The following is a 26,425-nucleotide window of genomic DNA, read 5'->3' on the forward strand; positions in this document are numbered from 1 at the left end:
TGTAAAAAACACCGACACTTGAATAAAATCCCCTGAAGAGCAGGGAAACCTGCGAAACAGGCTTGTAGGGATGAAATAGCCTCCATGTTTTTTCCTGACCTAATGTATTTCCGCACTGTGTAACGGATAAACCACAGCAACCTTGGCTATATATATATATATATATATATATATATATATATATATATATATATATATATATATATATATAAAACGTTTCTTTAGTTTATTTTATTTGTATATTTCATGACAAACCCCGCTTTCCGCCCGAATGCAGCTGAGATAGGCTCCAGCACCCCCCGCGACCCCAAAAGGGACAAGCGGTAGACAATGGATGGATGGAAATTACATGATGATGTCACATTCACCCACCACGCCCCCACCACTGAAACCCACCAACCGCAAGTAAATTGGCGACCTGCAGAAAGTATTGATATGTTTTACTTGACATACTGAATAATCGAGATTAATAATTGGGATTTTAATGTTAATAAATGGTAAATGGGTTATACTTGTATGGCACTTTTCTACCTTCAAGGTACTCACTATTGACAGTATTTCCACATTCACCCATTCACACACACATTCACACACTGATGGCGGGAGCTGTTAGCAAGGCCCTAAGCACGACCTCATCAGGAGCAAGGGTGAAGTGTCTTGCTCAAGGACACAACGGACGTGACTAGGTTGGTAGAAGCTGGGGATCGAACCAGGAACCCTCAGGTTGCTGGCACGGCTACTCTCCCAACCGCACCACGCCGTCCCGTTCGTAATGTTAATAAGAAAGTATGAGTATTATTCTGGACATAATTGTGCAGCCCTACTGTACCAGTAAATGAAATTATAAATCGCTTCAGCCCTTGGGTCGTCCCTGGCAAACTTTTTGCACTTTTTCAAACACCGCAGCGATAGGAACAAGCCCCGGGCCTTTCTTTGCGACTGGCTTTGAGATTTTTTTATTTTTTACCGCGGCAGGCGTCTTTGTCGGCATTCAAAAAACACTGTCACGGCATCGCTGGCGTTTCAGGTGGCTGATAAGGTTTGATGTGTTGAAGTGCAGTGTTTTTTTGGGGGGTTTTTTCTGTCCTTGCGGAATGTTTGCAGAACATTTGGTGCAAATAACACAGAAAAAAAGTCTTCTTCTGCAACAGTGGTGGAATTCCACTGCCGATATTATCGGCCGATAAATGCTTTAAAATGTAATATCGGACATTATTGGTATCGGTTTCAAAAAGTAAAATGTATGACTTTTTAAAACGCCGCTGTACGGAGTGGTACACGGACGTAGGGAGAAGTACAGAGCAGTCGCGTCTCCCAGTCATACTTGCCAACCCTCCCGATTTTCCCGGGAGACTCCCGAATTTCAGTTCTCCTCCCCAAAAATCTCCCGGGGCAACCATTCTCCCAATTTCTCCCAATTTCCACCCAGACAACAATATTGGGGGCGTGCCTTAAAGGCACTGCCTTTACGTGCCGGCCCAATCACATAATATCTACGGCTTTTCACACACCAAATCGAATGCCACGCATACTTGGTCAACAGCCATACAGGTCACACTGAGGGTGGCCGTATAAACAACTTTAACACTGTTACAAATATGCGCCACACTGTGAACCCACACCAAACAAGAATGACAAGCACATTTCGGGAGAACATCCGCACCGTAACACAACATAAACACAACAGAACAAATACCCAGAATCCCTTGCAGCACTAAGTCTTCCGGGACGCTACAATACACACACCGCGCCACCCTTTACCCCCCGCCCCATCTCAACCTCACCCACCTCAACCTCCTCATGCTCTCTCTAGGAGAGCACGTCCCAAATTCCAAGCTGCTGTTTTGAGGCATGTTAACAAAAAATAATGCACTTTGTGACTTCAATAATAAATATGGCAGTGCCATGTTGGCATTTTTTTCCATAACTTGAGTTGATTTATTTTGGAAAACCTTGTTACATTGTTTAATGCATCCAGCGGGGCATCAGAACAAAATTAGGCATAATAATGTGTTAATTCCACGACTGTATATATCGGTATCGGTTGATATCGGAATCAGTAATTAAGAGTTGGACAATATCGGAATATAGGATATGGGCAAAAAAGCCATTATCGGACATCTCTAATGACAGCGCTCAAATTTTGCCGCGGCAATTGCCGTAATGCCCAAAAAATGTACCAACATTTGCGGCAAGAACCACCCTTGACTTATTACTTGTTAATGGACAAGGTATGTAACAATAAACGGTATAATGATCATTTGCGATAATTCCCGACGGTTAGTAATACCATTTAATTTTTTAATGACCGAAAAACCATTATTTATTAATGCATTTTCGGCAACACAAATTCAGGCGCATGCGCACTAGCGTCGTTTGGCTGGATAATCATGGCGGATCAACGACGCCGACTTTGCCGCGGATATTTCCCCTCGGATTAAACAGAGCCAAGCGCTTGGTTTAGCCTAATTTTCCCTTGCCACTGCTGTGTTTAGATGGAGACCGGTGTGGACAATGTTGGAGACAGACGCACTTGTCCCCACGCTAAAAGTATACAGCGAAGGAGAAAACTATTTGATGTTTTGCAGCAGGCGATGTGTCGTGAACGTTGTCACAACTTGTTTATAAAGTCTTCACTTTGTTGACTAGGATGTTCACTCCTCCTTTATTTAACTGCAAACTGTATCAGTGTTCAAATAACATCAATACTAGCTATAATGCCTTGTCATCTCATCGAATTGAACGCAGGCGCTGAAGATTGTGTATTCGATGTGTGAGGTATCACTCCGGGTTTTTTTTTTTTTGCTGGCCAAACTGTTGGAGGCGTTGGAGAAAAACAAAGCTTGTTATTAGACTTCATCTTCATTAGCCAAACTGCTCTGTTTTATTTTGATAACAAAAAGTAAACACCAGGTTTTGTTTACATTAATTGTGGGTTTTTTTCATGTCACTTCAAAAATCATTAATGTGATTTTGTTAATGTGTTATTGTGTATAGTTAATTCCTATACCCCATATTTATGCTCAAACTCATAATGGATCTGTCCCGATACATCATCTACATGATGTACAAAACTTTGAAAAAAAATAAAAATAAAAACTCTCTCAATCAAAATGTAAAAATAGAGATAAAGGCATCATGTAATGACAAAAAGCGTTAGTAAAGAATAAAAAAAAAAATTATATTTGTCAATAAATATATGGATAACGTTTACTATAGTCTTTTTATTAGACACTATAAATGAAATGATGGTATTATGTTCACACTCCAACACTGCTTTACTTAACAATCAGTAATCATGATTTCAATATTGATAACAATATTGAAATATATATATATATATATATATATATATATATATATATATATATATATATATATATATATATATATATATTTATATATATATATATATATATATATAAATAAATAAATACATTTAAAAAAGATATATTTCAATATATCTATATATATATAAATACATATATCTATATATATATATATATTTATATATATATGTACATATATATAAATACATATATCTATATACATATATATATTTATATATATATGTACATATATACAATATATATATACACATATGCATATATACATATGTATATATATATATATATATATATATATATATATATATATATATGTATATGTGTATATATGTATGTATATATATATATATATATATATATATATATGTATATGTGTATATATGTATGTATATATATATATATATATATATATATATATATATATATATATATGTGTATATGTGTATGTGTATATATATGTATGTATATATATATATATATATATATATATATATACCGGTGTATATATATATATATATATATATATATATATATATATATATATACACATTGAAGGAGGGCTGTTATTTTAGGACACCAAGGCAAACATTATTTTCTTTCAAGGCAGGAGATACATACATATATATGTGTGTGTATACATACATATACACATATATATATATATATATATATATATATATATATATATATACATATATATATACATTTTTATATATACAGTATGTATATATATATGCATATATGCATATATATATATATATATATATATATATATATATATATACATACTGTATATATAAAAAGTTAAAATTCAAGGCCTGCAATGAGCTGAGGGGAAGTTCCCCACAGGCTTACGGCAGAGCACGCCGGAGAAACGGAACGCTTGATTTGCTTACCCTAACCCACCTACAGCACAATATCTGTAATATTGCCTCATTGGAGCGTTTAAAAAATGTTTTATTGGAGTTATTAAAAAAAAAAATATTTCATGTATTGGTGTGACATCATAATTATTCATATCGGCCCAATAATTATCTTATCCGATATTTATGTTGCACCACCAATATTCCCCCCCCCAAAAAATTTAGCAAGTTGTACAATCTTACGGGTGTTCACATTTTGAGCCTCCACTTAATACGTAAAACTGCTTTGTTAAAAACGAGGCAAAAGCTTTGGAGCCGAGGGGAAAGAAAACCACTGCAGAGAAGTCATTTCTGCCTCCCACACCAGAATATTTGCTCTCAGCACAGACAGATATTTGCCCTGAGCCAGAGAACAAAAAAACATCTTTTATAAGGATGTGGCTCCCATGCATCCCTCTGCATGCTGATGCCTGAAGGTGACTCTTTTTTTTCTTTATTTATTTTTTACCCACCTGACGGAGCAGCCGCCCCATGTAAATGTCTCTAACTCCATCCAAGTTGCATGCAAACACACTAGAATCAGAATCATTTCGGCATCCGATACAAAGTGTGTCATGTTGATACTAGGGGTGTAACTAACATGCATTCCAATTTAGACATGGTACAGGACGGAAGTGCAACCGCCTTGGGTTATAGCAGACCTGGGCAAATTAAGGCCCGTTAAGCTTTTCAAACTGGACATTCCCAAATAATTGTTTTAGATCTTTAAGATGTAAAGTGTAGCTGCCATTATGATGTGCAGTGATGTTTTCTAATGACCGTAAGTCTTCTACTATACAAAGTAGGAATGTCCGATAATGGCTTTTTGCCGATATCCGATATTCCGATATTGTCCAACTCTTTAATTACCGATACCGATATCAACCGATATATGCAGTCGTGGAATTAACACATTATTATGCCTAATTTGGACAACCAGGTATGGTGAAGATAAGGTACTTTTTAAAAAAAATTAATAAAATAAGATAAATAAGTTAAAAACATTTTCTTGAATAAAAAAGAAAGTAAAACAATATAAAAACAGTTACATAGAAAGTAGTAATTAATGAAAATGAGTAAAATTAACTGTTAAAGGTTAGTACTATTAGTGGACCAGCAGCACACACAATCATGTGTGCTTACGGACTGTATCCCTTGCAGACTGTATTGATATATATTGATATATAATGTAGGAACCACAATATTAATAACAGAAAGAAACAACCCTTTTGTGTGAATGAGTGTAAATGGGGGAGGAAGGTTTTTTGGGTTGGTGCACTAATTGTAAGTGTATCTTGTGTTTTTTATGTTGATTTAATTTAAAAAAAACAAAAAACGATACCAATAATTTAAAAAAACGATACCGATAATTTCCGATATTACATTTTAGCGCATTTATCGGCCGATAATATTGGCCTGTCGATATTGTCGGACATCTCTAATACAAAGTATTTCAATGGTTGGAATCTGCACTTTTGGATGATATACCAGTTACTATGGTAACCTAATTAGTTACTATGGTCATCTAATTAGTTACTACGGTAATCTAATTAGTTACAATGGTCATCTAATTAGTTACTATAGTAATCTAATTAGTTACTATGGTAATCGACGCCACAACAGCTCAAACAAGGCACCAAGCAGTGTGGGTGGGAAGCGTTTCCACAAACGCGGAAGGAGATTTTCACAACAAAGTTCTAAAGCTTAGTGATGTATCAGATATATCAGATTGTAGTTGGGTTTATTTTGTACCCTTCACGTTCATGTTCCACTTGACTGTAAAATATGTCGATCGAAAGGGGGTGTGACGTTCATATTTTGTCAATATTCAGTGTTTTATCGTTCATAGAAAAATGTAAATTTCCCTTACGTTTTTTAAGGCGGTCTGTCATAACGTTTTTTAGCATTCTATCAGACATTATTGTGAAATTTTGTATTAGTGTCCCTAAAAATAGATATACCGGCCCCCAGACACATTTTTTTTCTCTAAATGTGGCCCCCCGAGTCAAAATAATTGCCCAGGCCTGGGTTATAGTCACACGTCAACAACGTTAACCAGGCACGGCTAAGTCTAAAAATGAGCCCAACAATTTGAATGAAAGAAACAGCTGTTCTAAATGTGTCCACTAGATGTCGCAATAGCAATTATTTGTATCTTTGTAGATGATGCTACATATGTAAAAAAAAAATTACCGCATGATGTTAGTGCACCAGTCGAGGACAATTAGAAAACTACATGAATAACATCCTATAATTTGATTTTAATATTTTTTTTTTACCTTAATAGATTGAAAATAAAAACCAATGAGTTGACTGATGAACATTATCACATCATTTATTCAGAAAGTACAAATAACGACAAAGATAGAATAGTGCAAAAATAACCCAACAACATTATGACTTGTACATTTTCAGAATGTGCTTGTTCTGTTTTTAAACAAAGAAAAACAATCTGAAGTAGTCAATTCTTAGATTTAGAATTTAGAATTTATTGTTAATGTAATTTATTGACAGATAAATGCTATCACATGGTGTAACATACTTGATTGGTGTTATTGTTTCACTTGGAGCTGCTAATAACCATATTTTATGTTTATTATATATGATCCAGTCATTTATCCTTTTTTGGTAACACTTTAGTATGGGGAACATATTCACCATTAATTAGTTGCTTATTAACATGAAAATTAGTAACATATTGACTCTTAATTAGTCATTATTAAGTACTTATTAAGGGTTAGGGGTTAGGGCAGTGATTTTCAACCACTGTGTGAGATACAGTCTGGTGTGCCAAGGGAGATTATCTAATTTCATCAATTTGGGTTAAAAATGTTTTTTACAAACCAGTAATTATAGTCTGCAAATGATGTGTTGTTGTTGAGTGTCGGTGCTGTCTAGAGCTCGGCAGAGTAACCGTGTAATACTCTTCCATATCAGTAGGTGGCAGCCGGTAGCTAATTGCTTTGTAGATGTCGGAAACAGCGGGAGGCAGTGTGCAGGTAAAAAGGTGTCTAATGCTTAAGCCAAAAATAAACAAAAGGTGAGTGCCCCTAAAAAAAGGTAATGAAAGTTAGGGAACAAAACTAAGACTGAACTGGCTACAAAGTAAACAAAAACAGAATGCTGGACGACAGCAAAGACTTACTGTGAAGCAAAGACGGCGTCCACAAAGTACATTCCGAACATGACATGACAATCAACAATGTCCCCACAAAGAAGGATGAAAACAACTGAAATATTCTTGATTGCTAAAACAAAGTAGATGCGGGAAATATCGCTCAAAGGAAGACATGAAACTGCTACAGGAAAATACCAAAAATAGAGAAAAAGCCACCAAAATAGGAGCGCAAGACAAGAACTAAAACACTGCACACAGGAAAACAGCAAGAAACTCAAAATAAGTCAGGGGGTTGTGTGAAAGGTGGTGACAGTACACCTACTTTGAGACAAGAGCTATATTGATGCATGCTTGGTTATGCTTTAAAGTCATATCCAACAACAATAACGACTTTTTACTGTCAACTGAATTTCATTTTTTAATTATTTCTGCTGGTGGTGTGCCTCCGCATTTTTTTCAACGCAAAAATGTGCCTTGGCTCAAAAAAGGTTGAAAAAACACTGGGTTAGGGTTAGTTAGACCCTAACCCTAACTAACAAAACACAAAACTACAAATGTTAATATTGTCCAAATAACTCTAAATTAAGTCTTTGTTACTTAGAATATGTTCCCCATACTAAAGTGTTACCCCTTTTTTATACAAAACTGTGAATATAGGCATATTTCAGACAAAGTTGCAAATGGTGATTAATCGTGATTATATTTTTTTTTAACAGAGGTGAATTGGATTAGAATTTTTAATCATCTCCTTGTTGGAATTGTATTTATTTTATAAGACAATTGTACTTATTAAGAGAATAACGGATTCACTGCAAAAACTGCAATCTAAGTAAGATGAAATATCTCAAATAAGGGTGATATTTGCTTATTTTCTGTCTGATAAGATAATTCTTCTCACTAAGCAGATTTTATGTTAGAGTGTTTTACTTGTTTTAAGGGTTTTAAATGATCTCAGTAAGATATTACAGCTTGTTGCTGAGATTTGATGACCTATATTGAGTAAAACATGCTTGAAAATAGAATATCAAGTGTTGCAAAGCTGTGTCATCAACACTCACAAGTATAAAACTACTTTTTTAAAGTAATCATTTCTTACTTCAAGCATGAAAAAAAATCATAATTTTGACACAATTGTGTCTCATAATTAAAACAGATGACAGCCAAATGGACTTTGCTGTTTTATTTTCAATGAAACAATAGAAAATAGGTACTCATATAGTAGTACAGTTGGCACAGTACAGTAAACTGACAGTTAATATTTAAACATTTAACATTTCTAACAATTTTGAACATTCATGCACATTCAGATAAATTCTTCAAAATTACAATAAAAAAAATTAGACCGGGGGCCGGGCTGTATATATGCGCACTAATTGACTGAAAGAGCACGCACTTGGCGCGATGATGTCATGTTATCCATGGAAAAATGCATTTTTAGACAATATGATTTGCCTGAGCGGCTAGGAGACCCCGAGAGTAACAAGCGATTGCCTTTTTGTCTTTCCATTAAAGGGGAACATTATCACCAGACCTATGTAAGCGTCAATATATACCTTGATGTTGCAGAAAAAAGACCATATATTTTTTCAACCGATTTCCGAACTCTAAATGGGTGAATTTTGGCGAATTAAAACGCCTTTCTAATATTCGCTCTCGGAGCGATGACGTCACAACGTGACGTCACATCGGGAAGCAATCCGCCATTTTCTCAAACACCGAATCAAATCAGCTCTGTTATTTTCCGTTTTTTCGACTGTTTTCCGTACCTTGGAGACATCATGCCTCGTCGGTGTGTTGTCGGAGGGTGTAACAACACGAACAGGGACGGATTCAAGTTGCACCAGTGGCCCAAAGATGCGAAAGTGGCAAGAAATTGGACGTTTGTTCCGCACACTTTACTGACGAAAGCTATGCTACGACAGAGATGGCGAGAATGTGTGGATATCCTGCGACACTCAAAGCAGATGCATTTCCAACGATAAAGTCAAAGAAATCTGCCGTCAGACCCCCATTGAATCTGCCGGAGTGTGTGAGCTATTCAGGGACAAAGGACCTCGGTAGCACGGCAAGCAATGGCGGCAGTTTGTTCCCGCAGACGAGCGAGCTAAACCCCCTATCGACCGTCACTTCCCTGGCCTGCTGACATCAACTCCAAAACTGGACGGATCAGCTTTCAGGAAAAGAGAGCGGATGAGGGTATGTCTACAGAATATATTAATTGATGAAAATTGGGCTGTCTGCACTCTCAAAGTGCATGTTGTTGCCAAATGTATTTCATATGCTGTAAACCTAGTTCATAGTTGTTAGTTTCCTTTAATGCCAAACAAACACATACCAATCGTTGGTTAGAAGGCGATCGCCGAATTCGTCCTCGCTTTCTCCCGTGTCGCTGGCTGTCGTGTCGTTTTCCTCGGTTTCGCTTGCATACGGTTCAAACCGATATGGCTCAATAGCTTCAGTTTCTTCTTCAATTTCGTTTTCGCTACCTGCCTCCACACTACAACCATCCGTTTCAATACATGCGTAATCTGTTGAATCGCTTAAGCCGCTGAAATCCGAGTCTGAATCCGAGCTAATGTCGCTATAGCTTGCTGTTCTATGCGCCATGTTTGTTTGTGTTGGCTTCACTATGTGACGTCACAGGAAAATGGACGGGTGGTTAAAATCAGGCACTTTGAAGCTTTTTTTATGGATATTGCGTGATGGGTAAAATTTTGAAAAAAACTTCGAAAAATATAATAAGCCACTGGGAACTGATTTTTAATGGTTTTAACCATTCTGAAATTGTGATAATGTTCCCCTTTAAGAACAATAAATTAGTTTTTAGTATAAGTTTGCTGGTTTCAAGAAATGTAATGCCATATCATTATGTCAAGATAATGGCACTAGCATTTACTTAATTTAAGAATATTTTTCAACATATTGAGCAAAAAGGGCTCTTTTTTTTTTTGCACTTGTTATTAGTGAGAATATACTTATTTTAAGGTATTTTTGGGTTCATTGAGGTTAGCTAATTTTACTTGTTTTGGAAAGTCTTAAAAGGCCAAATTTTCTTGTTCTATTGGCAGATAATTTTGCTTAGTTCAAATAAAAATTATTATTATTATTTTTATTTTTTTTCTTGTTTTTGAAAACTGACTTTTTGCAGTGCATTTCCACTTAATAATCCTTGAAGACGTTTTCACAAAAGCAGTTGGATTTGGTTTCGGACTAAAAGCGAGGTGGGTGTGATGATGGCGTACCGTTACACCCCTGGTAAAGCAGCACATGCATGCTGTCCCCGTGCTTCGGCTCGCATGAACCACTGACCAGCCAGCATGATTTGTAACGTTTTGTCACGTTTTTGTTTTTTTTCTTTTTTACGCAGATCGAGAAAACGCGTCATCGCTTGGCGTCGCGAATCGTAAGCAAGGTAGGCTTGTAGGCTTTGTTCATCATCAAAGTGAATTGATCCGAGTAACTCGCAATCTTTGATATCAGACAGCGTTAGGTTGAGCGCTCTCATCGCTCGGATCGATATCTGCATGCACGCCGACGTGCCGAACCGTCACTTCCGTCTGCAGCCTCCTAACCTCGGTGACCCTACCCTTTCTTTAATTACACACAATGCCCCCCCCCCCGCCCCGAACTGAAACTTCTACCATGAAGGGGAGAAAAAAAACAAGAAGGAGATAATTAACTCCTTGGGGTTGGAAGGTTATTATGTAGATCTATCTCCTGTTAATCCCCAGGTCTGGTTATCCTGTGCGGTGTGTGCTAAGTCACACCTGCGCCGCATGACTTCCGTTTATTGCAAACCTTGCAAGGGCGTTCACACAAAGACAAATATTGAAGTCACTGTCGTATAATGATTGATACTAGGGCTGGGTGATACGGCCTTTTATTAATATCTCCATATTTTTAGGCCCCATCACGATACACGATATATATCTCCATATTTTGAGGCCACGTCACGATACACAATATATACTTTGATACTTTTAGGCCATGTCACGATACACGATATATGTTTCCATATTTTTAGGCCGTATCGTGATACACGATATATATCTCGATATTTTTAGGCCATGTCACGATACACAATGTATATCTCGATATTTTTAGGCCATGTCACGATACACGATGTATATCTCGATATTTTTAGGCCATGCCGCGATACACGATATATATCTCGATATTTTTAGGCCATGTCACGATACACGATATACATCTCCATATTTTTAGGCCATGTCACGATACACGATATTTGTAGGCCATGTCACGATACACGATATATATCTTAATATTTTTAGGCCGTGTCACGATACACAGTATATATCTTGATATTTTTAAGCCATGTCACAATACACGATATATATCTCGATATTTTCAGGCCATGTCACGATACACGATATATATCTCGATTATTTATTTATTTGTTTTTTATTTTTTTAGGCCATGTCACGATACACGATATATATCTCGATGTTTTTAAGCCATGTCACAATACACGATATATATCTCGATATTTTCAGGCCGTGTCACGATACACGATATATATCTCGATTTTTATTTTTTAGGCCATGTCACGATGCACGATGTATATCTCGATATTTTTAGGCCATGTCACGATACACGATGTATATCTCGATATTTTTAGGCCATGCCGCGATACACGATATATATCTTGATATTTTTAGGCCATGTCACGATATACATCTCCATATTTTTAGGCCATGTGACGATACACAATATTTTTAGGCCATGTCACGATACACAGTATACATCTTGATATTTTTAAGCCATGTCACAATACACGATATATATCTCGATATTTTTAGGCCATGTCAGGATGCACGATATATATTTCGATTTTTATTTTATTTTTAGGCCATGTCACGATACACGATATATATCTCGATATTTTTAGGCCATGTCACGATATACGATGTATATCTCGATATTTTTAGGCCATGCCACGATACACGATATATATCTCGATGTTTTTAGGCCATGTCACGATACACGATATATATCTTGATATTTTTAAGCCATGTCACAATACACGATATATATCTCGATATTTTCAGGCCATGTCACGGTACACGATATATATCTCGATTTTTTTTTTTTGGGCCATGCTGCGATACACGATATATATCTCGATATTTTTAGGCCATGTCACGATACACTATATATATCTCGATGTTTTTAGGCCATGTCACGATACACGATGTATATCTCGATATTTTTAGGCCATGCCGCGATACACGATATATATCTCGATATTTTTAGGCCATGTCACGATATACATCTCCATATTTTTAGGCCATGTGACGATACACAATATTTTTAGGCCATGTCACGATACACAATATATATCTCGATATTTTTAGGCCATGTCACGATACACGATATATATCTCGATGTTTTTAAGCCATGTCACAATACACGATATATATCTCGATATTTTCAGGCCATGTCACGATACACGATATATATCTCCATATTTTTGCCTTAGCCTTGAATGAAGACTTGATGCATATAATCACAGCAGTAGGATGATTCTATGTGTCTACTTTTATTCGTCTGTTCAACATCTTCCCGCTTGAAGCCGAACCACCACCAGACGATGCACCCCCTGCTGTTTTTCTTGGGAATTCATTCTTCCTCCATTTGTTACCAGATTCGCATATTTCTCCCTCTTGTATTACCACTCGCACCATTCCTTTTGTTTGTCATCATAAAAGTGACACAATATTATAAAGCGCAACCAACATGTCTTCTGGTTGAATTAGCAGTAGATTTAACGGAGAAATGAGGTGCAAGCAAGTCTTTTCAGACTAAATGAGCAGTGGTTTGACCTGCTACTTCTCTTTTTAATAAACACGGAACATCATAAAGACATCGGGCAAAGGTTTGGGCGAAAGTTAACTTTTTCAATAATACTAGTACACTGTTTTAACCTTCCATCTCAAGCTTGTCCGTCGGCGAACTTGCTCCGCTGTCACTTCCCTTTTGTCCGTCGCGTCCCCTGTGGTTGAAAGTTAAGTCGTGGCTTTATGTTATTGTGTCGTGTCGTGTCGTTTTTATTTGTTGTGGTTTTTGCAGTTGTGCTGTAGCTGAAAGTTACAGCACAGCAGCTACAGCAAGGGACGACGTGGCGCTGTTGGGAGAGTGGCCGTGCCCGTAACCTGAGGGTTGCTGGTTCGATCCCCAGCTTCTACCACCCTAGTCACGTCCGTTGTTGTGTCCTTGAGCAAGACACTTCAGTAGAAGTATTTAAGTCCCATCTTAAAACTCATTTGTATACTCTAGCCTTTAAATAGACCCCCTTTTTAGACCAGTTGATCTGCCGTTGAGCAAGACACTTCAGTAGAAGTATTTAAGTCCCATCTTAAAACTCATTTGTATACTCTAGCCTTTAAATAGACCCCCTTTTTAGACCAGTTGATCTGCCGTTTCTTTTCTGCCTTGGACTGGGGGAGTACAGATTCGGTGACCACTAATGAAGCACTAGCTGTCCAAAGTCGGGACCCAGGGTGGACCACTCATCTGTGCATCAGTTGGGGACGTCTCTGCGCTGCTGACCTGTCTCCACTCAAGATGATCTCCTGCTGGCCCCACTATGGACTGGACTCTCACTATTATGTTAGATCCACTATAAACTGGACTCTCACAATATTATGTTAGATCCACTATGGACTGGACTCTCACTATTATGTTAGATCCACTATGGACTGGACTCTCACAATATTATGTTAGATCCACTATGGACTGGACTCTCACTATTATGTTAGATCCACTATGGACTGGACTCTCACTATTATGTTGGATCCACTATGGACTGGACTCTAACTATTATGTTTGATCCACTATAAACTGGACTCTCACAATATTATGTTAGATCCACTATGGACTGGAATCTCACTATTATGCTAGATCCACTATGGACTGGACTCTCACTATTATGTTAGATCCACTATAGACTGGACTCTCACTATTATGTTAGATCCACTATGGACTGGACTCTCACACTATTATGTTAGATCCACTATGGACTGGACTCTCACTATTATGTTAGATCCACTAGGGACTGGAATTTCACAATATTATGTTAGATCCACTATGGACTGGACTTTCACAATATTATGTTAGATCCACTATGGACTGGACTCTCACTATTATGTTAGATCCACTATGGACCGGACTCTCACACTATTATGTTAGATCCACTATGGACTGGACTCTCACTATTATGTTAGATCCACTATGGACTGGACTCTCACACTATTATGTTAGATCCACTATGGACTGGACTCTCACTATTATGTTAGATCCACTAGGGACTGGAATTTCACAATATTATGTTAGATCCACTATGGACTGGACTTTCACAATATTATGTTAGATCCACTATGGACTGGACTCTCACTATTATGTTAGATCCACTATGGACTGAACTCTCACACTATTATGTTAGATCCACTATGGACTGTACTCTATTATGTTAGATCCACTATGGACTGGACTCTCACTATTATGTTAGATCCACTATGGACTGAACTCTCACACTATTATGTTAGATCCACTATGGACTGGACTCTCACTATTATGTTAGATCCACTATAAACTGGACTCTCACAATATTATGTTAAATCCACTATGGACTGGACTCTCACACTATTATGTTAGATCCACTATGGACTGGACTCTCACACTATTATGTTAGATCCACTATGGACTGGACTCTCACTATTATGTTAGATCCACTATGGACTGAACTCTCCCACTATTATGTCAGATCCACTATGGACTGGACTCTCACACTATTAACTAGATCCACTATGGACTGGACTCTCACACTATTATGTTAGATCCACTATGGACTGTACTCTATTATGTTAGATCCACTATGGACTGGACTCTCACTATTATGTTAGATCCACTATGGACTGAACTCTCACACTATTATGTTAGATCCACTATGGACTGGACTCTCACTATTATGTTAGATCCACTATAAACTGGACTCTCACAATATTATGTTAAATCCACTATGGACTGGACTCTCACACTATTATGTTAGATCCACTATGGACTGGACTCTCACACTATTATGTTAGATCCACTATGGACTGGACTCTCACTATTATGTTAGATCCACTATGGACTGGACTCTCACACTATTATGCTAGATCCACTATGGACTGGACTCTCACACTATTATGTTAGATCCACTATGGACTGGACACTCACACGTTTATGTTAGATCCACTATGGACTGGACTCTCACTATTATGTTAGATCCACTATGGACTGGACTCTCACTATTATGTTAGATCCACTATGGACTGGACTCTCACACTATTATGTTAGATCCACTATGGACTGGACTCTCACACTATTATGTTAGATCCACTATGGACTGGACTCTCACACTATTATGCTAGATCCACTATGGACTGGACTCTCACAATATTATGTTCGATCCACCATGGACTGGACTCTCACTATTATGTTAGATCCACTATGGACTGGACTCTCACTATTATGTTAGATCCACTATAGACTGTACTCTCACACTATTACGTTAGATCCACTATGGACTGGACTCTCACTATTATGTTAGATCCACTATGGACTGGACTCTCACTATTATGTTAGATCCACTATGGACTGGACTCTCACTATTATGTTAGATCCACTATAAACTGGACTCTCACAATATTATGTTAGATCCACTATGGACTGGACTCTCACACTATTATGTTAGATCCACTATGGACTAAACTCTCACTATTATGTTAGATCCACTATGGACTGGGCTCTCACTATTATGTTAGATCCAATATGGACTGAACTCTCACTATTATGTTAGATCCACTATGGACTGGACTCTCACTATTATGTTAGATCCACTATGGACTGGACTCTCACTATTATGTTAGATCCACTATGGACTGGACTCTCACTATTATGTTAGATCCACTATGGACTGGACTCTCACAATATTATGTTAGATCCACTATGGACTGAACTCTCACACTATTATGTTAGATCCACTATGGACTGGACTCTCACAATATTATGTTAGATCCACTATGGACTGGACTCACACTATTATGTTAGATCCACTATGGACTGGACTCTCACTATTATGTTAGATCCTCTATGGACTGGACTCTCACACTATTATGTTAGATCCACTATGGACTGGACTCTCACTATTATGTTAGATCCACTATGGACTGGACTCTCACACTATTATGTTAGATCCACTATGGACTGGACTCTCACACTATTATGTTAGATCCACTATAGACTGGACTCTCACACTATTATGTTAGATCCACTATGGACTGGACTCTCACTATTATGTTAGATCCACTATGGACTGGACTCTCACAATATTTACCATTTTTGTGTCGTAATTAATTATATATATATACAGTATATATTTTTTTTCACAAAGTTAACTTCCAAACGTGATTACAGTCGCTAAGATAAAGTTCTGAGGGGGAAAATAACACAAAAAAAACCCCTTTGTCTGCCTTTGAAAGCGCTGTTGTCTAAACTGCAGCTGTCATCCGCGGCTGCAGGGGCCAATCTGTACTGAACCAGAGCGCCTGCAGCCGTGATTAACGACGGAGCCTTCATGTTAATATGATCACGGGAGATACGGCGCAGGGACCGCTCGGTTTCAGTTTCCACCCTGACATCATGGCAGAAGATACTGTATGCATCCCACATAATTGAGAAGAATACGCAACATCTCCGGGCAGCACATACAAATTGGCTGATCCGGTATCAGTTATGGCTCCTTACGCCGCGACATCAGTGCACATTTATGAATACTCACAGCATGTATTTTTATCCCCAATCACATTCATGCTCAAATATCAGTACGAGCGGAGCAAATAGGGCTGCCAACATCATTTTATATCACAGTTATTATTATAGTATTCTCAGAAGGTTCTTATTTACATCACAAATCTTTTTATGCAGGTTTAAAAAAAAAGGAAAAAAAAGCTAAAGTACCACTGATAGTCACACACACACACTAGGTGTGGTGAAATTATCCTCTGCATTTGAACCATCCCCTCGTCCCGAGCGCGGCCACCGCTGCCGCTCACTGCTCCCCTCACCTCCCAGCGGGTGGAACAAGGCGGATGGGTCAAACGGAGAGGACAAATTTCACCACACCTAGTGTGTGTGTGTGTGAATATCATTGGTGCTTTAACTTTAACTTGTTCCACCCCCTGGGAGGTGAGGGGAGCAGTGAGCAGCGGCGGTGGCCACGCTCGGGAATCATTTTGCAGGTGAGCCAGTATAGGTACAAACCCCGTTTCCATATGAGTTGGGAAATTGTGTTAGATGTAAATATAAACGGAATACAATGATTTGTGTCATGACTTGGTCCTGGGATTTAGTTTTTCTCGAAGGCAACGGAAAGTTGGCTCGGGCGAGACGGGAATGAAGGTACATTTTTTATTGAAACACTAGAACTACAAAAAAAAGAAGTAAACAAAAGGCGCGCACAATGGCGGAGAACAAACTATGAAACCAAACACTTGCACAAAGGCAAAAACCATGAACAACAAAAAACACTAACTGTGGCAATAATAAACAAAACTTACTTGGCATGGACAAAAAGGAGCAGCGTGAACGATGGACATGAAAAAAGAGTCAGAAATGTGCAGAAGCATAAGCGTGGAGATGTCACCAGAAAGACAAACTGAACACACTGAACATGATTAACGAAAACAGGTGCGTGACTCAAAACGTGAAACAGGTGCGTGACGTGACAGGTGAAAACTAATGGGTTGCTATGGTGACAAACAAGAGTGCACAATGAGTCCAAACGTGGAACAGGTGAAACTAATGGGTAATCATGGAAACAAGACAAGGGAGTGAAAAGCCAGAAACTAAGGAGTCCAATAACTAAACAAAACATGACTAAGACAAAACATGATTACACAGACATGACAGATTTGCAAATCCTTTTCAACCCATATTCAGTTGAATATGCTACGAAGACAACATATTTGATGTTCTAACTGATAAACATTTTTTTTTTTTTTTTTGCAAATAATCATTAACTTTAGAATTTGATGCCAGCAACACGTGACAAAGAAGTTGGGAAAGGTGGCAATAAATACTGATAAAGTTGAGGAATGCTCATCAAACACTTATTTGGAACAGGCAAATTGGGAACAGGTGGGTGCCATGATTGGGTATAAAAACAGCTTCCCAAAAAATGTTCTGTCTTTCACAAGAAAGGATGGGGCGAGGTACACCCCTTTGTCCACAACTGCGTGAGCAAATTGTTGAACAGTTTAAGAAAAACCTTTCTCAACCAGCTATTGCAAGGAATTCAGGGATTTCACCATCTACGGTCCGTAATATCATCAAAGGGTTCAGAGAATCTGGAGAAATCACTGCACGTAAGCAGCTAAGCCCGTGACCTTCGATCCCTCAGGCTGTACTGCATCAACAAGCGACATGTGTAAAGGATATCACCACATGGGCTCAGGAACACTTCAGAAACCCACTGTCAGTAACTACAGTTGGTCGCTACATCTGTATGTGCAAGTTAAAACTCTCCTATGCAAGGCGAAAACCGTTTATCAACAACACCCAGAAACGCCGTCGGCTTCGCTGGGCCTGAGCTCATCTAAGATGGACTGATACAAAGTGGAAAAGTGTTCTGTGGTCTGACGAGTCCACATTTCAAATTGTTTTTGGAAACTGTGGACGTCGTGTCCTCCGGACCAAAGAGGAAAAGAACCATCCGGATTGGTATAGGCGCAAAGTTCAAAAGCCAGCATCTGTGATGGTATGGGGGTGTATTAGTGCCCAAGACATGGGTAACTTACACATCTGTGAAGGCGCCATTAATGCTGAAAGGTACATACAGGTTTTAGATATATATATATAAGACATATGTTGCCATCCAAGCAACGTTACCATGGACGCCCCTGCTTATTTCAGCAAGACAATGCCAAGCCACGTGTTACATCAACGTGGCTTCATAGTAAAAGAGTGCGGGTACTAGACTGGCCTGCCTGTAGTCCAGACCTGTCTCCCATTGAAAATGTGTGGCACATTATGAAGCCTAAAATACCACAACGGAGACCCCCGGACTGTTGAACAACTTAAGCTGTACATCAAGCAAGAATGGGAAAGAATTCCACCTGAGAAGCTTAAAAAATGTGTCTCCTCAATTCCCAAATGTTTATTGAGTGTTGTTAAAAGAAAAGGTGATGTAACACAGTGGTGAACATTACCTTTTCCAACTACTTTGGCACGTGTTGCAGCCATGAAATTCTAAGTTAATTATTATTTGCAAAAAATAAATAAAGTTTATGAGTTTGAACATCAAATATGTTGTCTTTGTAGTGCATTCAATTGAATATGGGTTGAAAAGGATTTGCAAATCATTGTATTCCGTTTATATTTACATCTAACACAATTTCCCAACTCATATGGAAACGGGGTTTGTACGGTATATATATATGTAGGTATATATGTACTGTATGTACAGTATAGGCGTAACATGATCAAACTTTCTTGTTCTTGTCAAAAGTCTAGCAGCCGCATTTCGTACCAACTGTAATCTTTTAATGCTAGACATAGGGAGACCCGAAAATAACAGGTTACAGTAATCGAGACGAGACGTAACGAACGCTGGTGGACAGTCTAAGCAAAAGGAATAAATGAAAATGCTAGAAATAAGGAATATATGGGAGTGATTGTCACGGTAATACTGGACAAAGTGCGCCCCTTTTCGGTTTATTAAAGGGGAACATTATCACCAGACCTATGTAAGCGTCAATATATACCTTGATGTTGCAGAAAAAAGACCATATATTTTTTTAACCGATTTCCGAACTCTAAATGGGTGAATTTTGGCGAATTAAACGCCTTTCTATTATTCGCTCTCGGAGCGATGACATCACAACGTGACGTCACATCGGGAAGCAATCCGCCATTTTCTCAAACACTGAGTCAAATCAGCTCTGTTATTTTCCGTTTTTTTTCGACTGTTTTCCGTACCTTGGAGACATCATGCCTCGTCGGTGTGTTGTCGGAGGGTGTAACAACACGAACAGGGACGGATTCAAGTTGCACCAGTGGCCCAAAGATGCGAAAGTGGCAAGAAATTGGACGTTTGTTCCGCACACTTTACCGACGAAAGCTATGCTACGACAGAGATGGCAAGAATGTGTGGATATCCTGCGACACTCAAAGCAGATGCATTTCCAACGATAAAGTCAAAGAAATCTGCCGCCAGACCCCCATTGAATCTGCCGGAGTGTGTGAGCAATTCAGGGACAAAGGACCTCGGTAGCACGGCAAGCAATGGCGGCAGTTTGTTCCCGCAGACGAGCGAGCTAAACCCCCTATCGACCCTAGCTTCCCTGGCCTGCTGACATCAACTCCAAAACTGGACATATCAGCTTTCAGGACAAGAGCGCGGATGAGGGTATGTTAGATCCACTATGGACTGGACTCTCACAATCGTATGTTAGATCCACCATAAACTGGACTCTCACAATATTATGTTAGATCCACTATGGACTGGACTCTCACTATTATGTTGGATCCACTATGGACTGGACTCTCACAATATTATGTTAGATCCACTATGGACTGGACTTTCACACTATTATGTTAGACCCACTATGGACTGGACTCTCACAATCTTATGTTAGATCCACTATAAACTGGACTCTCACAATATTATGTTAGATCCACTATGGACTGGACTCTCACTATTATGTTAGATCCACTATGGACTGGACTCTCACTATTATGTTGGATCGAGTGTGGACTGGACTCTCACTATTATGTTAGATCCACTATGGACTGGACTCTCACTATTATGTTAGATCCACTATGGACTGGACTCTCACGAACAGGGACGGATTCAAGTTGCACCAGTGGCCCAAAGATGCGAAAGTGGCAAGAAATTGGACGTTTGTTCCGCACACTTTACCGACGAAAGCTATGCTACGAGAGAGATGGCAAGAATGTGTGGATATCCTGCGACACTCAAAGCAGATGCATTTCCAACGATAACGTCAAAGAAATCTGCCGCCAGACCCCCATTGAATCTGCCGGAGTGTGTGAGCAATTCAGGGACAAAGGACCTCGGTAGCACGGCAAGCAATGGCGGCAGTTTGTTCCCGCAGACGAGCGAGCTAAACCCCCTATCGACCCTAGCTTCCCTGGCCTGTTGACATCAACTCCAAAACTGGACAGATCAGCTTTCAGGACAAGAGCGCGGATGAGGGTATGTTAGATCCACTATGGACTAGACTCTCACAATCGTATGTTAGATCCACCATAAACTGGACTCTCACAATATTATGTTAGATCCACTATGGACTGGACTCTCACTATTATGTTGGATCCACTATGGACTGGACTCTTACTATTATGTTAGATCCACTATGGACTGGACTTTCACACTATTATGTTAGACCCACTATGGACTGGACTCTCACAATCTTATGTTAGATCCACTATAAACTGGACTCTCACAATATTATGTTAGATCCACTATGGACTGGACTCTCACTATTATGTTAGATCCACTATGGACTGGACTCTCACACTATCATGTTAGATCCACTATGGACTGGACTCTCACTATTATGTTAGATCCACTATGGACTGGACTCTCACTATTATGTTAGATCCACTATGGACTGGACTCTCACGAACAGGGACGGATTCAAGTTGCACCAGTGGCCCAAAGATGCGAAAGTGGCAAGAAATTGGACGTTTGTTCCGCACACTTTACCGACGAAAGCTATGCTACGACAGAGATGGCAAGAATGTGTGGATATCCTGCGACACTCAAAGCAGATGCATTTCCAACGATAAAGTCAAAGAAATCTGCCGCCAGACCCCCATTGAATCTGCCGGAGTGTGTGAGCAATTCAGGGACAAAGGACCTCGGTAGCACGGCAAGCAATGGCGGCAGTTTGTTCCCGCAGACGAGCGAGCTAAACCCCCTATCGACCCTAACTTCCCTGGCCTGCTGACATAAACTCCAAAACTGGACAGATCAGCTTTCAGGAAAAGGGCGCGGATGAGGGTATGTCTACAGAATATATTAATTAATGAAAACTGGGCTGTCTGCACTCTCAAAGTGCATGTTGTTGCCAAATGTATTTCATATGCTGTAAACCTAGTTCATAGTTGTTAGTTTCCTTTAATGCCAAACAAACACATACCAATCGTTGGTTAGAAGGCGATCGCCGAATTCGTCCTCGCTTTCTCCCGTGTCGTTTTCGTCGGTTTCGCTTGCATACGGTTCAAACCGATATGGCTCAATAGCTTCAGTTTCTTCTTCAATTTCGTTTTCGCTACCTGCCTCCACACTACAACCGTCCGTTTCAATACATGCGTAATCTGTTGAATCGCTTAAGCCGCTGAAATCCGAGTCTGAATCCGAGCTAATGTTGCTATAGCTTGCTGTTCTATCCGCCATGTTTGTTTGTGTTGGCTTCACTATGTGACGTCACAGGAAAATGGACGGATGGTTAAAATCAGGCACATTGAAGCTTTTTTTAGGGATATTGCGTGATGGGTAAAATTTTGAAAAAAACTTCAAAAAATATAATAAGCCACTGGGAACTGATTTTTAATGGTTTTAACCATTCTGAAATTGTGATAATGTTCCCCTTTAAGGAATGTGTACTGTTGTTTTCTAATGATCAGACGTATCCGTTTTCCAAAAGACGCTTGGCAACCCCGAAAAGTGAAACACTGGCAGATTGATTTCAAACGCCTGTTTTTTTTTTTTTTTTTGCTTGTTTTCCTCTCAATCTCAGCTGTGTTCCCCCTGCCGACTGGCGAGGGGACAGTTCTGTCACAACACCGCTAAAACCTCACACGTCTCCAAGAGGTGTGAGGAGAACATATGTCTCCCAGAGCGACTGGGATGTTCTCACTCACAGCCAGGAGTCTCCGATCGTGTCGAGTTTACTGTCTTCAAGAGTGCGTTATTTTATCTTTTGACATTCACATTCGCCAATTAGACCTTTACAGCATCACAGCATTTGGGCAGAATGAAGTCGACAACAGAAAGGAGTGCCGCTTGTTCAAATATAGATCAATTAGTTTAAATATAGTCGCTCTAAACTCGAGTCTTTCCACAGGCGCGCTAATGTGGATTGTAGCGAGCATGATCACGTTAGCATCGATACGCCTGAAGCGGGATTATGGTATCATTTGTTTCGGCCGTTAGGATCGTGATACGCCCTCAGGACATTAACTTGTGAGATTCCAAAGATCTAAGCACAACAAAAACAAGAATATGAACTGTAGACGAGAGAAAACCTGATCATCTGCAGGTTTTGTATCAATCAATCAATGTTTACTTATATAGCCCTAAATCAAAAGTGTCTCAAAGGGCTGCACAAGCCACAACGACATCCTCAGGTCAAGGAAAAAACTCAACCCAATGGGATGACAATGAGAAACCTTGGGGGGACCGCAGATGTGGGGACCGGTGCAATGGACGTCGAGTGGATCTGGCATAATAGTGTGAGAGTCCAGTCCATAGTGGATCTAATATAATGGTGAGAGTCCAGTCCATAGTGGATCTAACATAATAGTGTGAGAGTCCAGTCCATAGTGGATCTAACATAATAGTGAGAGAGTCCAGTCCATAGTGGATCTAACATAATAGTGTGAGAGTCCAGTCCATAGTGGATCTAACATAATAGTGTGAGAGTCCAGTCCATAGTGGATCTAACATAATAGTGTGAGAGTCCAGTCCATAGTGGATCTAATATAATGGTGAGAGTCCAGTCCATAGTGGATCTAACATAATAGTGTGAGAGTCCAGTCCATAGTGGATCTAACATAATAGTGAGAGAGTCCAGTCCATAGTGGATCTAACATAATAGTGTGAGAGTCCAGTCCATAGTGGATCTAACATAATAGTGTGAGAGTCCAGTCCATAGTGGATCTAATATAATGGTGAGAGTCCAGTCCATAGTGGATCTAACATAATAGTGTGAGAGTCCAGTCCATAGTGGATCTAATATAATGGTGAGAGTCCAGTCCATAGTGGATCTAACGTAATAGTTTGAGAGTTTAGTCCATAGTGGATCTAACGTAATATTGTGAGAGTCCAGTCCATAGTGGATCTAACATAATAGTGTGAGAGTCCAGTCCATAGTGGATCTAACATAAAAGTGTGAGAGTCCAGTCCATAGTGGATCTAATATAATGGTGAGAGTCCAGTCCATAGTGGATCTAACATAATAGTGTGAGAGTCCAGTCCATAGTGGATCTAACATAATAGTGTGAGAGTCCAGTCCATATTGGATCTAACATAATAGTGTGAGAGTCCAGTCCATAGTGGATCTAACATAGTAGTGTGAGAGTCCAGTCCTTAGTGGATCTGACATAATAGTGAGAGTCCAGTCCATGGTGGATCTAACATAATAGTGTGAAAGTCCAGTCCATAGTGGATCTAACATAATAGTGTGAGAGTCCAGTCCATGGTGGATCTAACATAATAGTGTGAAAGTCCAGTCCATAGTGGATCTAACATAATAGTGTGAAAGTCCAGTCCATAGTGGATCTAACATAATAGTGTGAGAGTCCAGTCCATGGTGGATCTAACATAATAGTGTGAAAGTCCAGTCCATAGTGGATCTAACATAATAGTGTGAGAGTCCAGTCCATAGTGGATCTAACATAATAGTGTGAGAGTCCAGTCCTTAGTGGATCTGACATAATAGTGAGACTCCTGTCGATAGTGGATCTAGCATAATATTGTAAGAGTCCAGTCCATAGTGGATCTAACATAATAGTGTGAGAGTCCAGTTCATAGTGGATCTAACATTGTGAGAGTCCAGTCCTTAGTGGATATGACATAATAGTGAGAGTCCAGTCCATGGTGGATCTAACATAATAGTGTGAAAGTCCAGTCCATAGTGGATCTAACATAATAGTGTGAGAGTCCAGTCCATGGTGGATCTAACATAACAGTGTGAAAGTCCAGTCCATAGTGGATCTAACATAATAGTGTGAGAGTCCAGTCCATAGTGGATCTAGCATAATAGTGTGAGAGTCCAGTCCATAGTGGATCTAACATAATAGTGAGACTCCAGTCCATAGTGGATCTAACATAATAGTGTGAAAATCCAGTCCATAGTGGATCTAACATAATAGTGTGAGAGTCCAGTCCATAGTGGATCTAGCATAATAGTGTGAGAGTCCAGTCCATAGTGTATCTAACATAATAGTGTGAAAGTCCAGTCCATAGTGGATCTAACATAATAGTGAGAGTCCAGTCTATAGTGGATCTAACATAATAGTGAGAGTCCAGTCCATAGTGGATCTAACATAATAGTGTGAGAGTCCAGTCCATAGTGGATCTAACATAATAGTGAGAGTCCAGTCTATAGTGGATCTAACATAATAGTGAGAGTCCAGTCCATAGTGGATCTAACATAATAGTGTGAGAGTCCAGTCCATAGTGGATCTAACATAATAGTGAGAGTCCAGTCTATAGTGGATCTAACATAATAGTGTGAAAGTCCAGTCCATAGTGGATCTAACATAATAGTGAGAGTCCAGTTCATAGTGGATCTAACATAATAGTGAGAGTCCAGTCCATAGTGGATCTAACATAATAGTGAGAGTCCAGTCCATAGTGGATCTAACATAATAGTGAGAGTCCAGTCCATAGTGGATCTAACATAATAGTGAGAGTCCAGTCCATAGTGGATCTAACATAATAGTGAGAGTCCAGCCTATAGTGGATCTAACATAATAGTGTGAAAGTCCAGTCCATAGTGGATCTAACATAATAGTGAGAGTCCAGTCCATAGTGGATCTAACATAATAGTGAGAGTCCAGTCCATAGTGGATCTAACATAATAGTGAGAGTCCAGTCCATAGTGGATCTAACATAATAGTGTGAAAGTCCAGTCCATAGTGGATCTAACATAATAGTGAGAGTCCAGTCCATAGTGGATCTAACATAATAGTGAGAGTCCAGTCCTTAGTGGATCTAACATAATAGTGAGAGTCCAGTCCATAGT

At 39.2% G+C, this 26,425-nt stretch overlaps 1 protein-coding gene across 1 annotated transcript in view; it reads left to right on the forward strand.

Moving 5' to 3' along the window:
• The window catches only part of LOC133618473 (netrin-G1-like), a 272,706-nt gene that overhangs the window by 238,848 nt on the left and 7,433 nt on the right, over nucleotides 1–26,425 (forward strand). Inside the window, exon 6 of the mRNA XM_061978859.2 lies at nucleotides 10,735–10,779. Coding sequence (XP_061834843.1) covers nucleotides 10,735–10,779 — 45 coding nt within the window. The remainder of the gene's footprint in view (nucleotides 1–10,734; nucleotides 10,780–26,425) is intronic.

The sequence above is a fragment of the Nerophis lumbriciformis genome, linkage group LG19 (genome assembly GCF_033978685.3).
Source record: "Nerophis lumbriciformis linkage group LG19, RoL_Nlum_v2.1, whole genome shotgun sequence".
NCBI lineage: Eukaryota > Metazoa > Chordata > Actinopteri > Syngnathiformes > Syngnathidae > Nerophis > Nerophis lumbriciformis.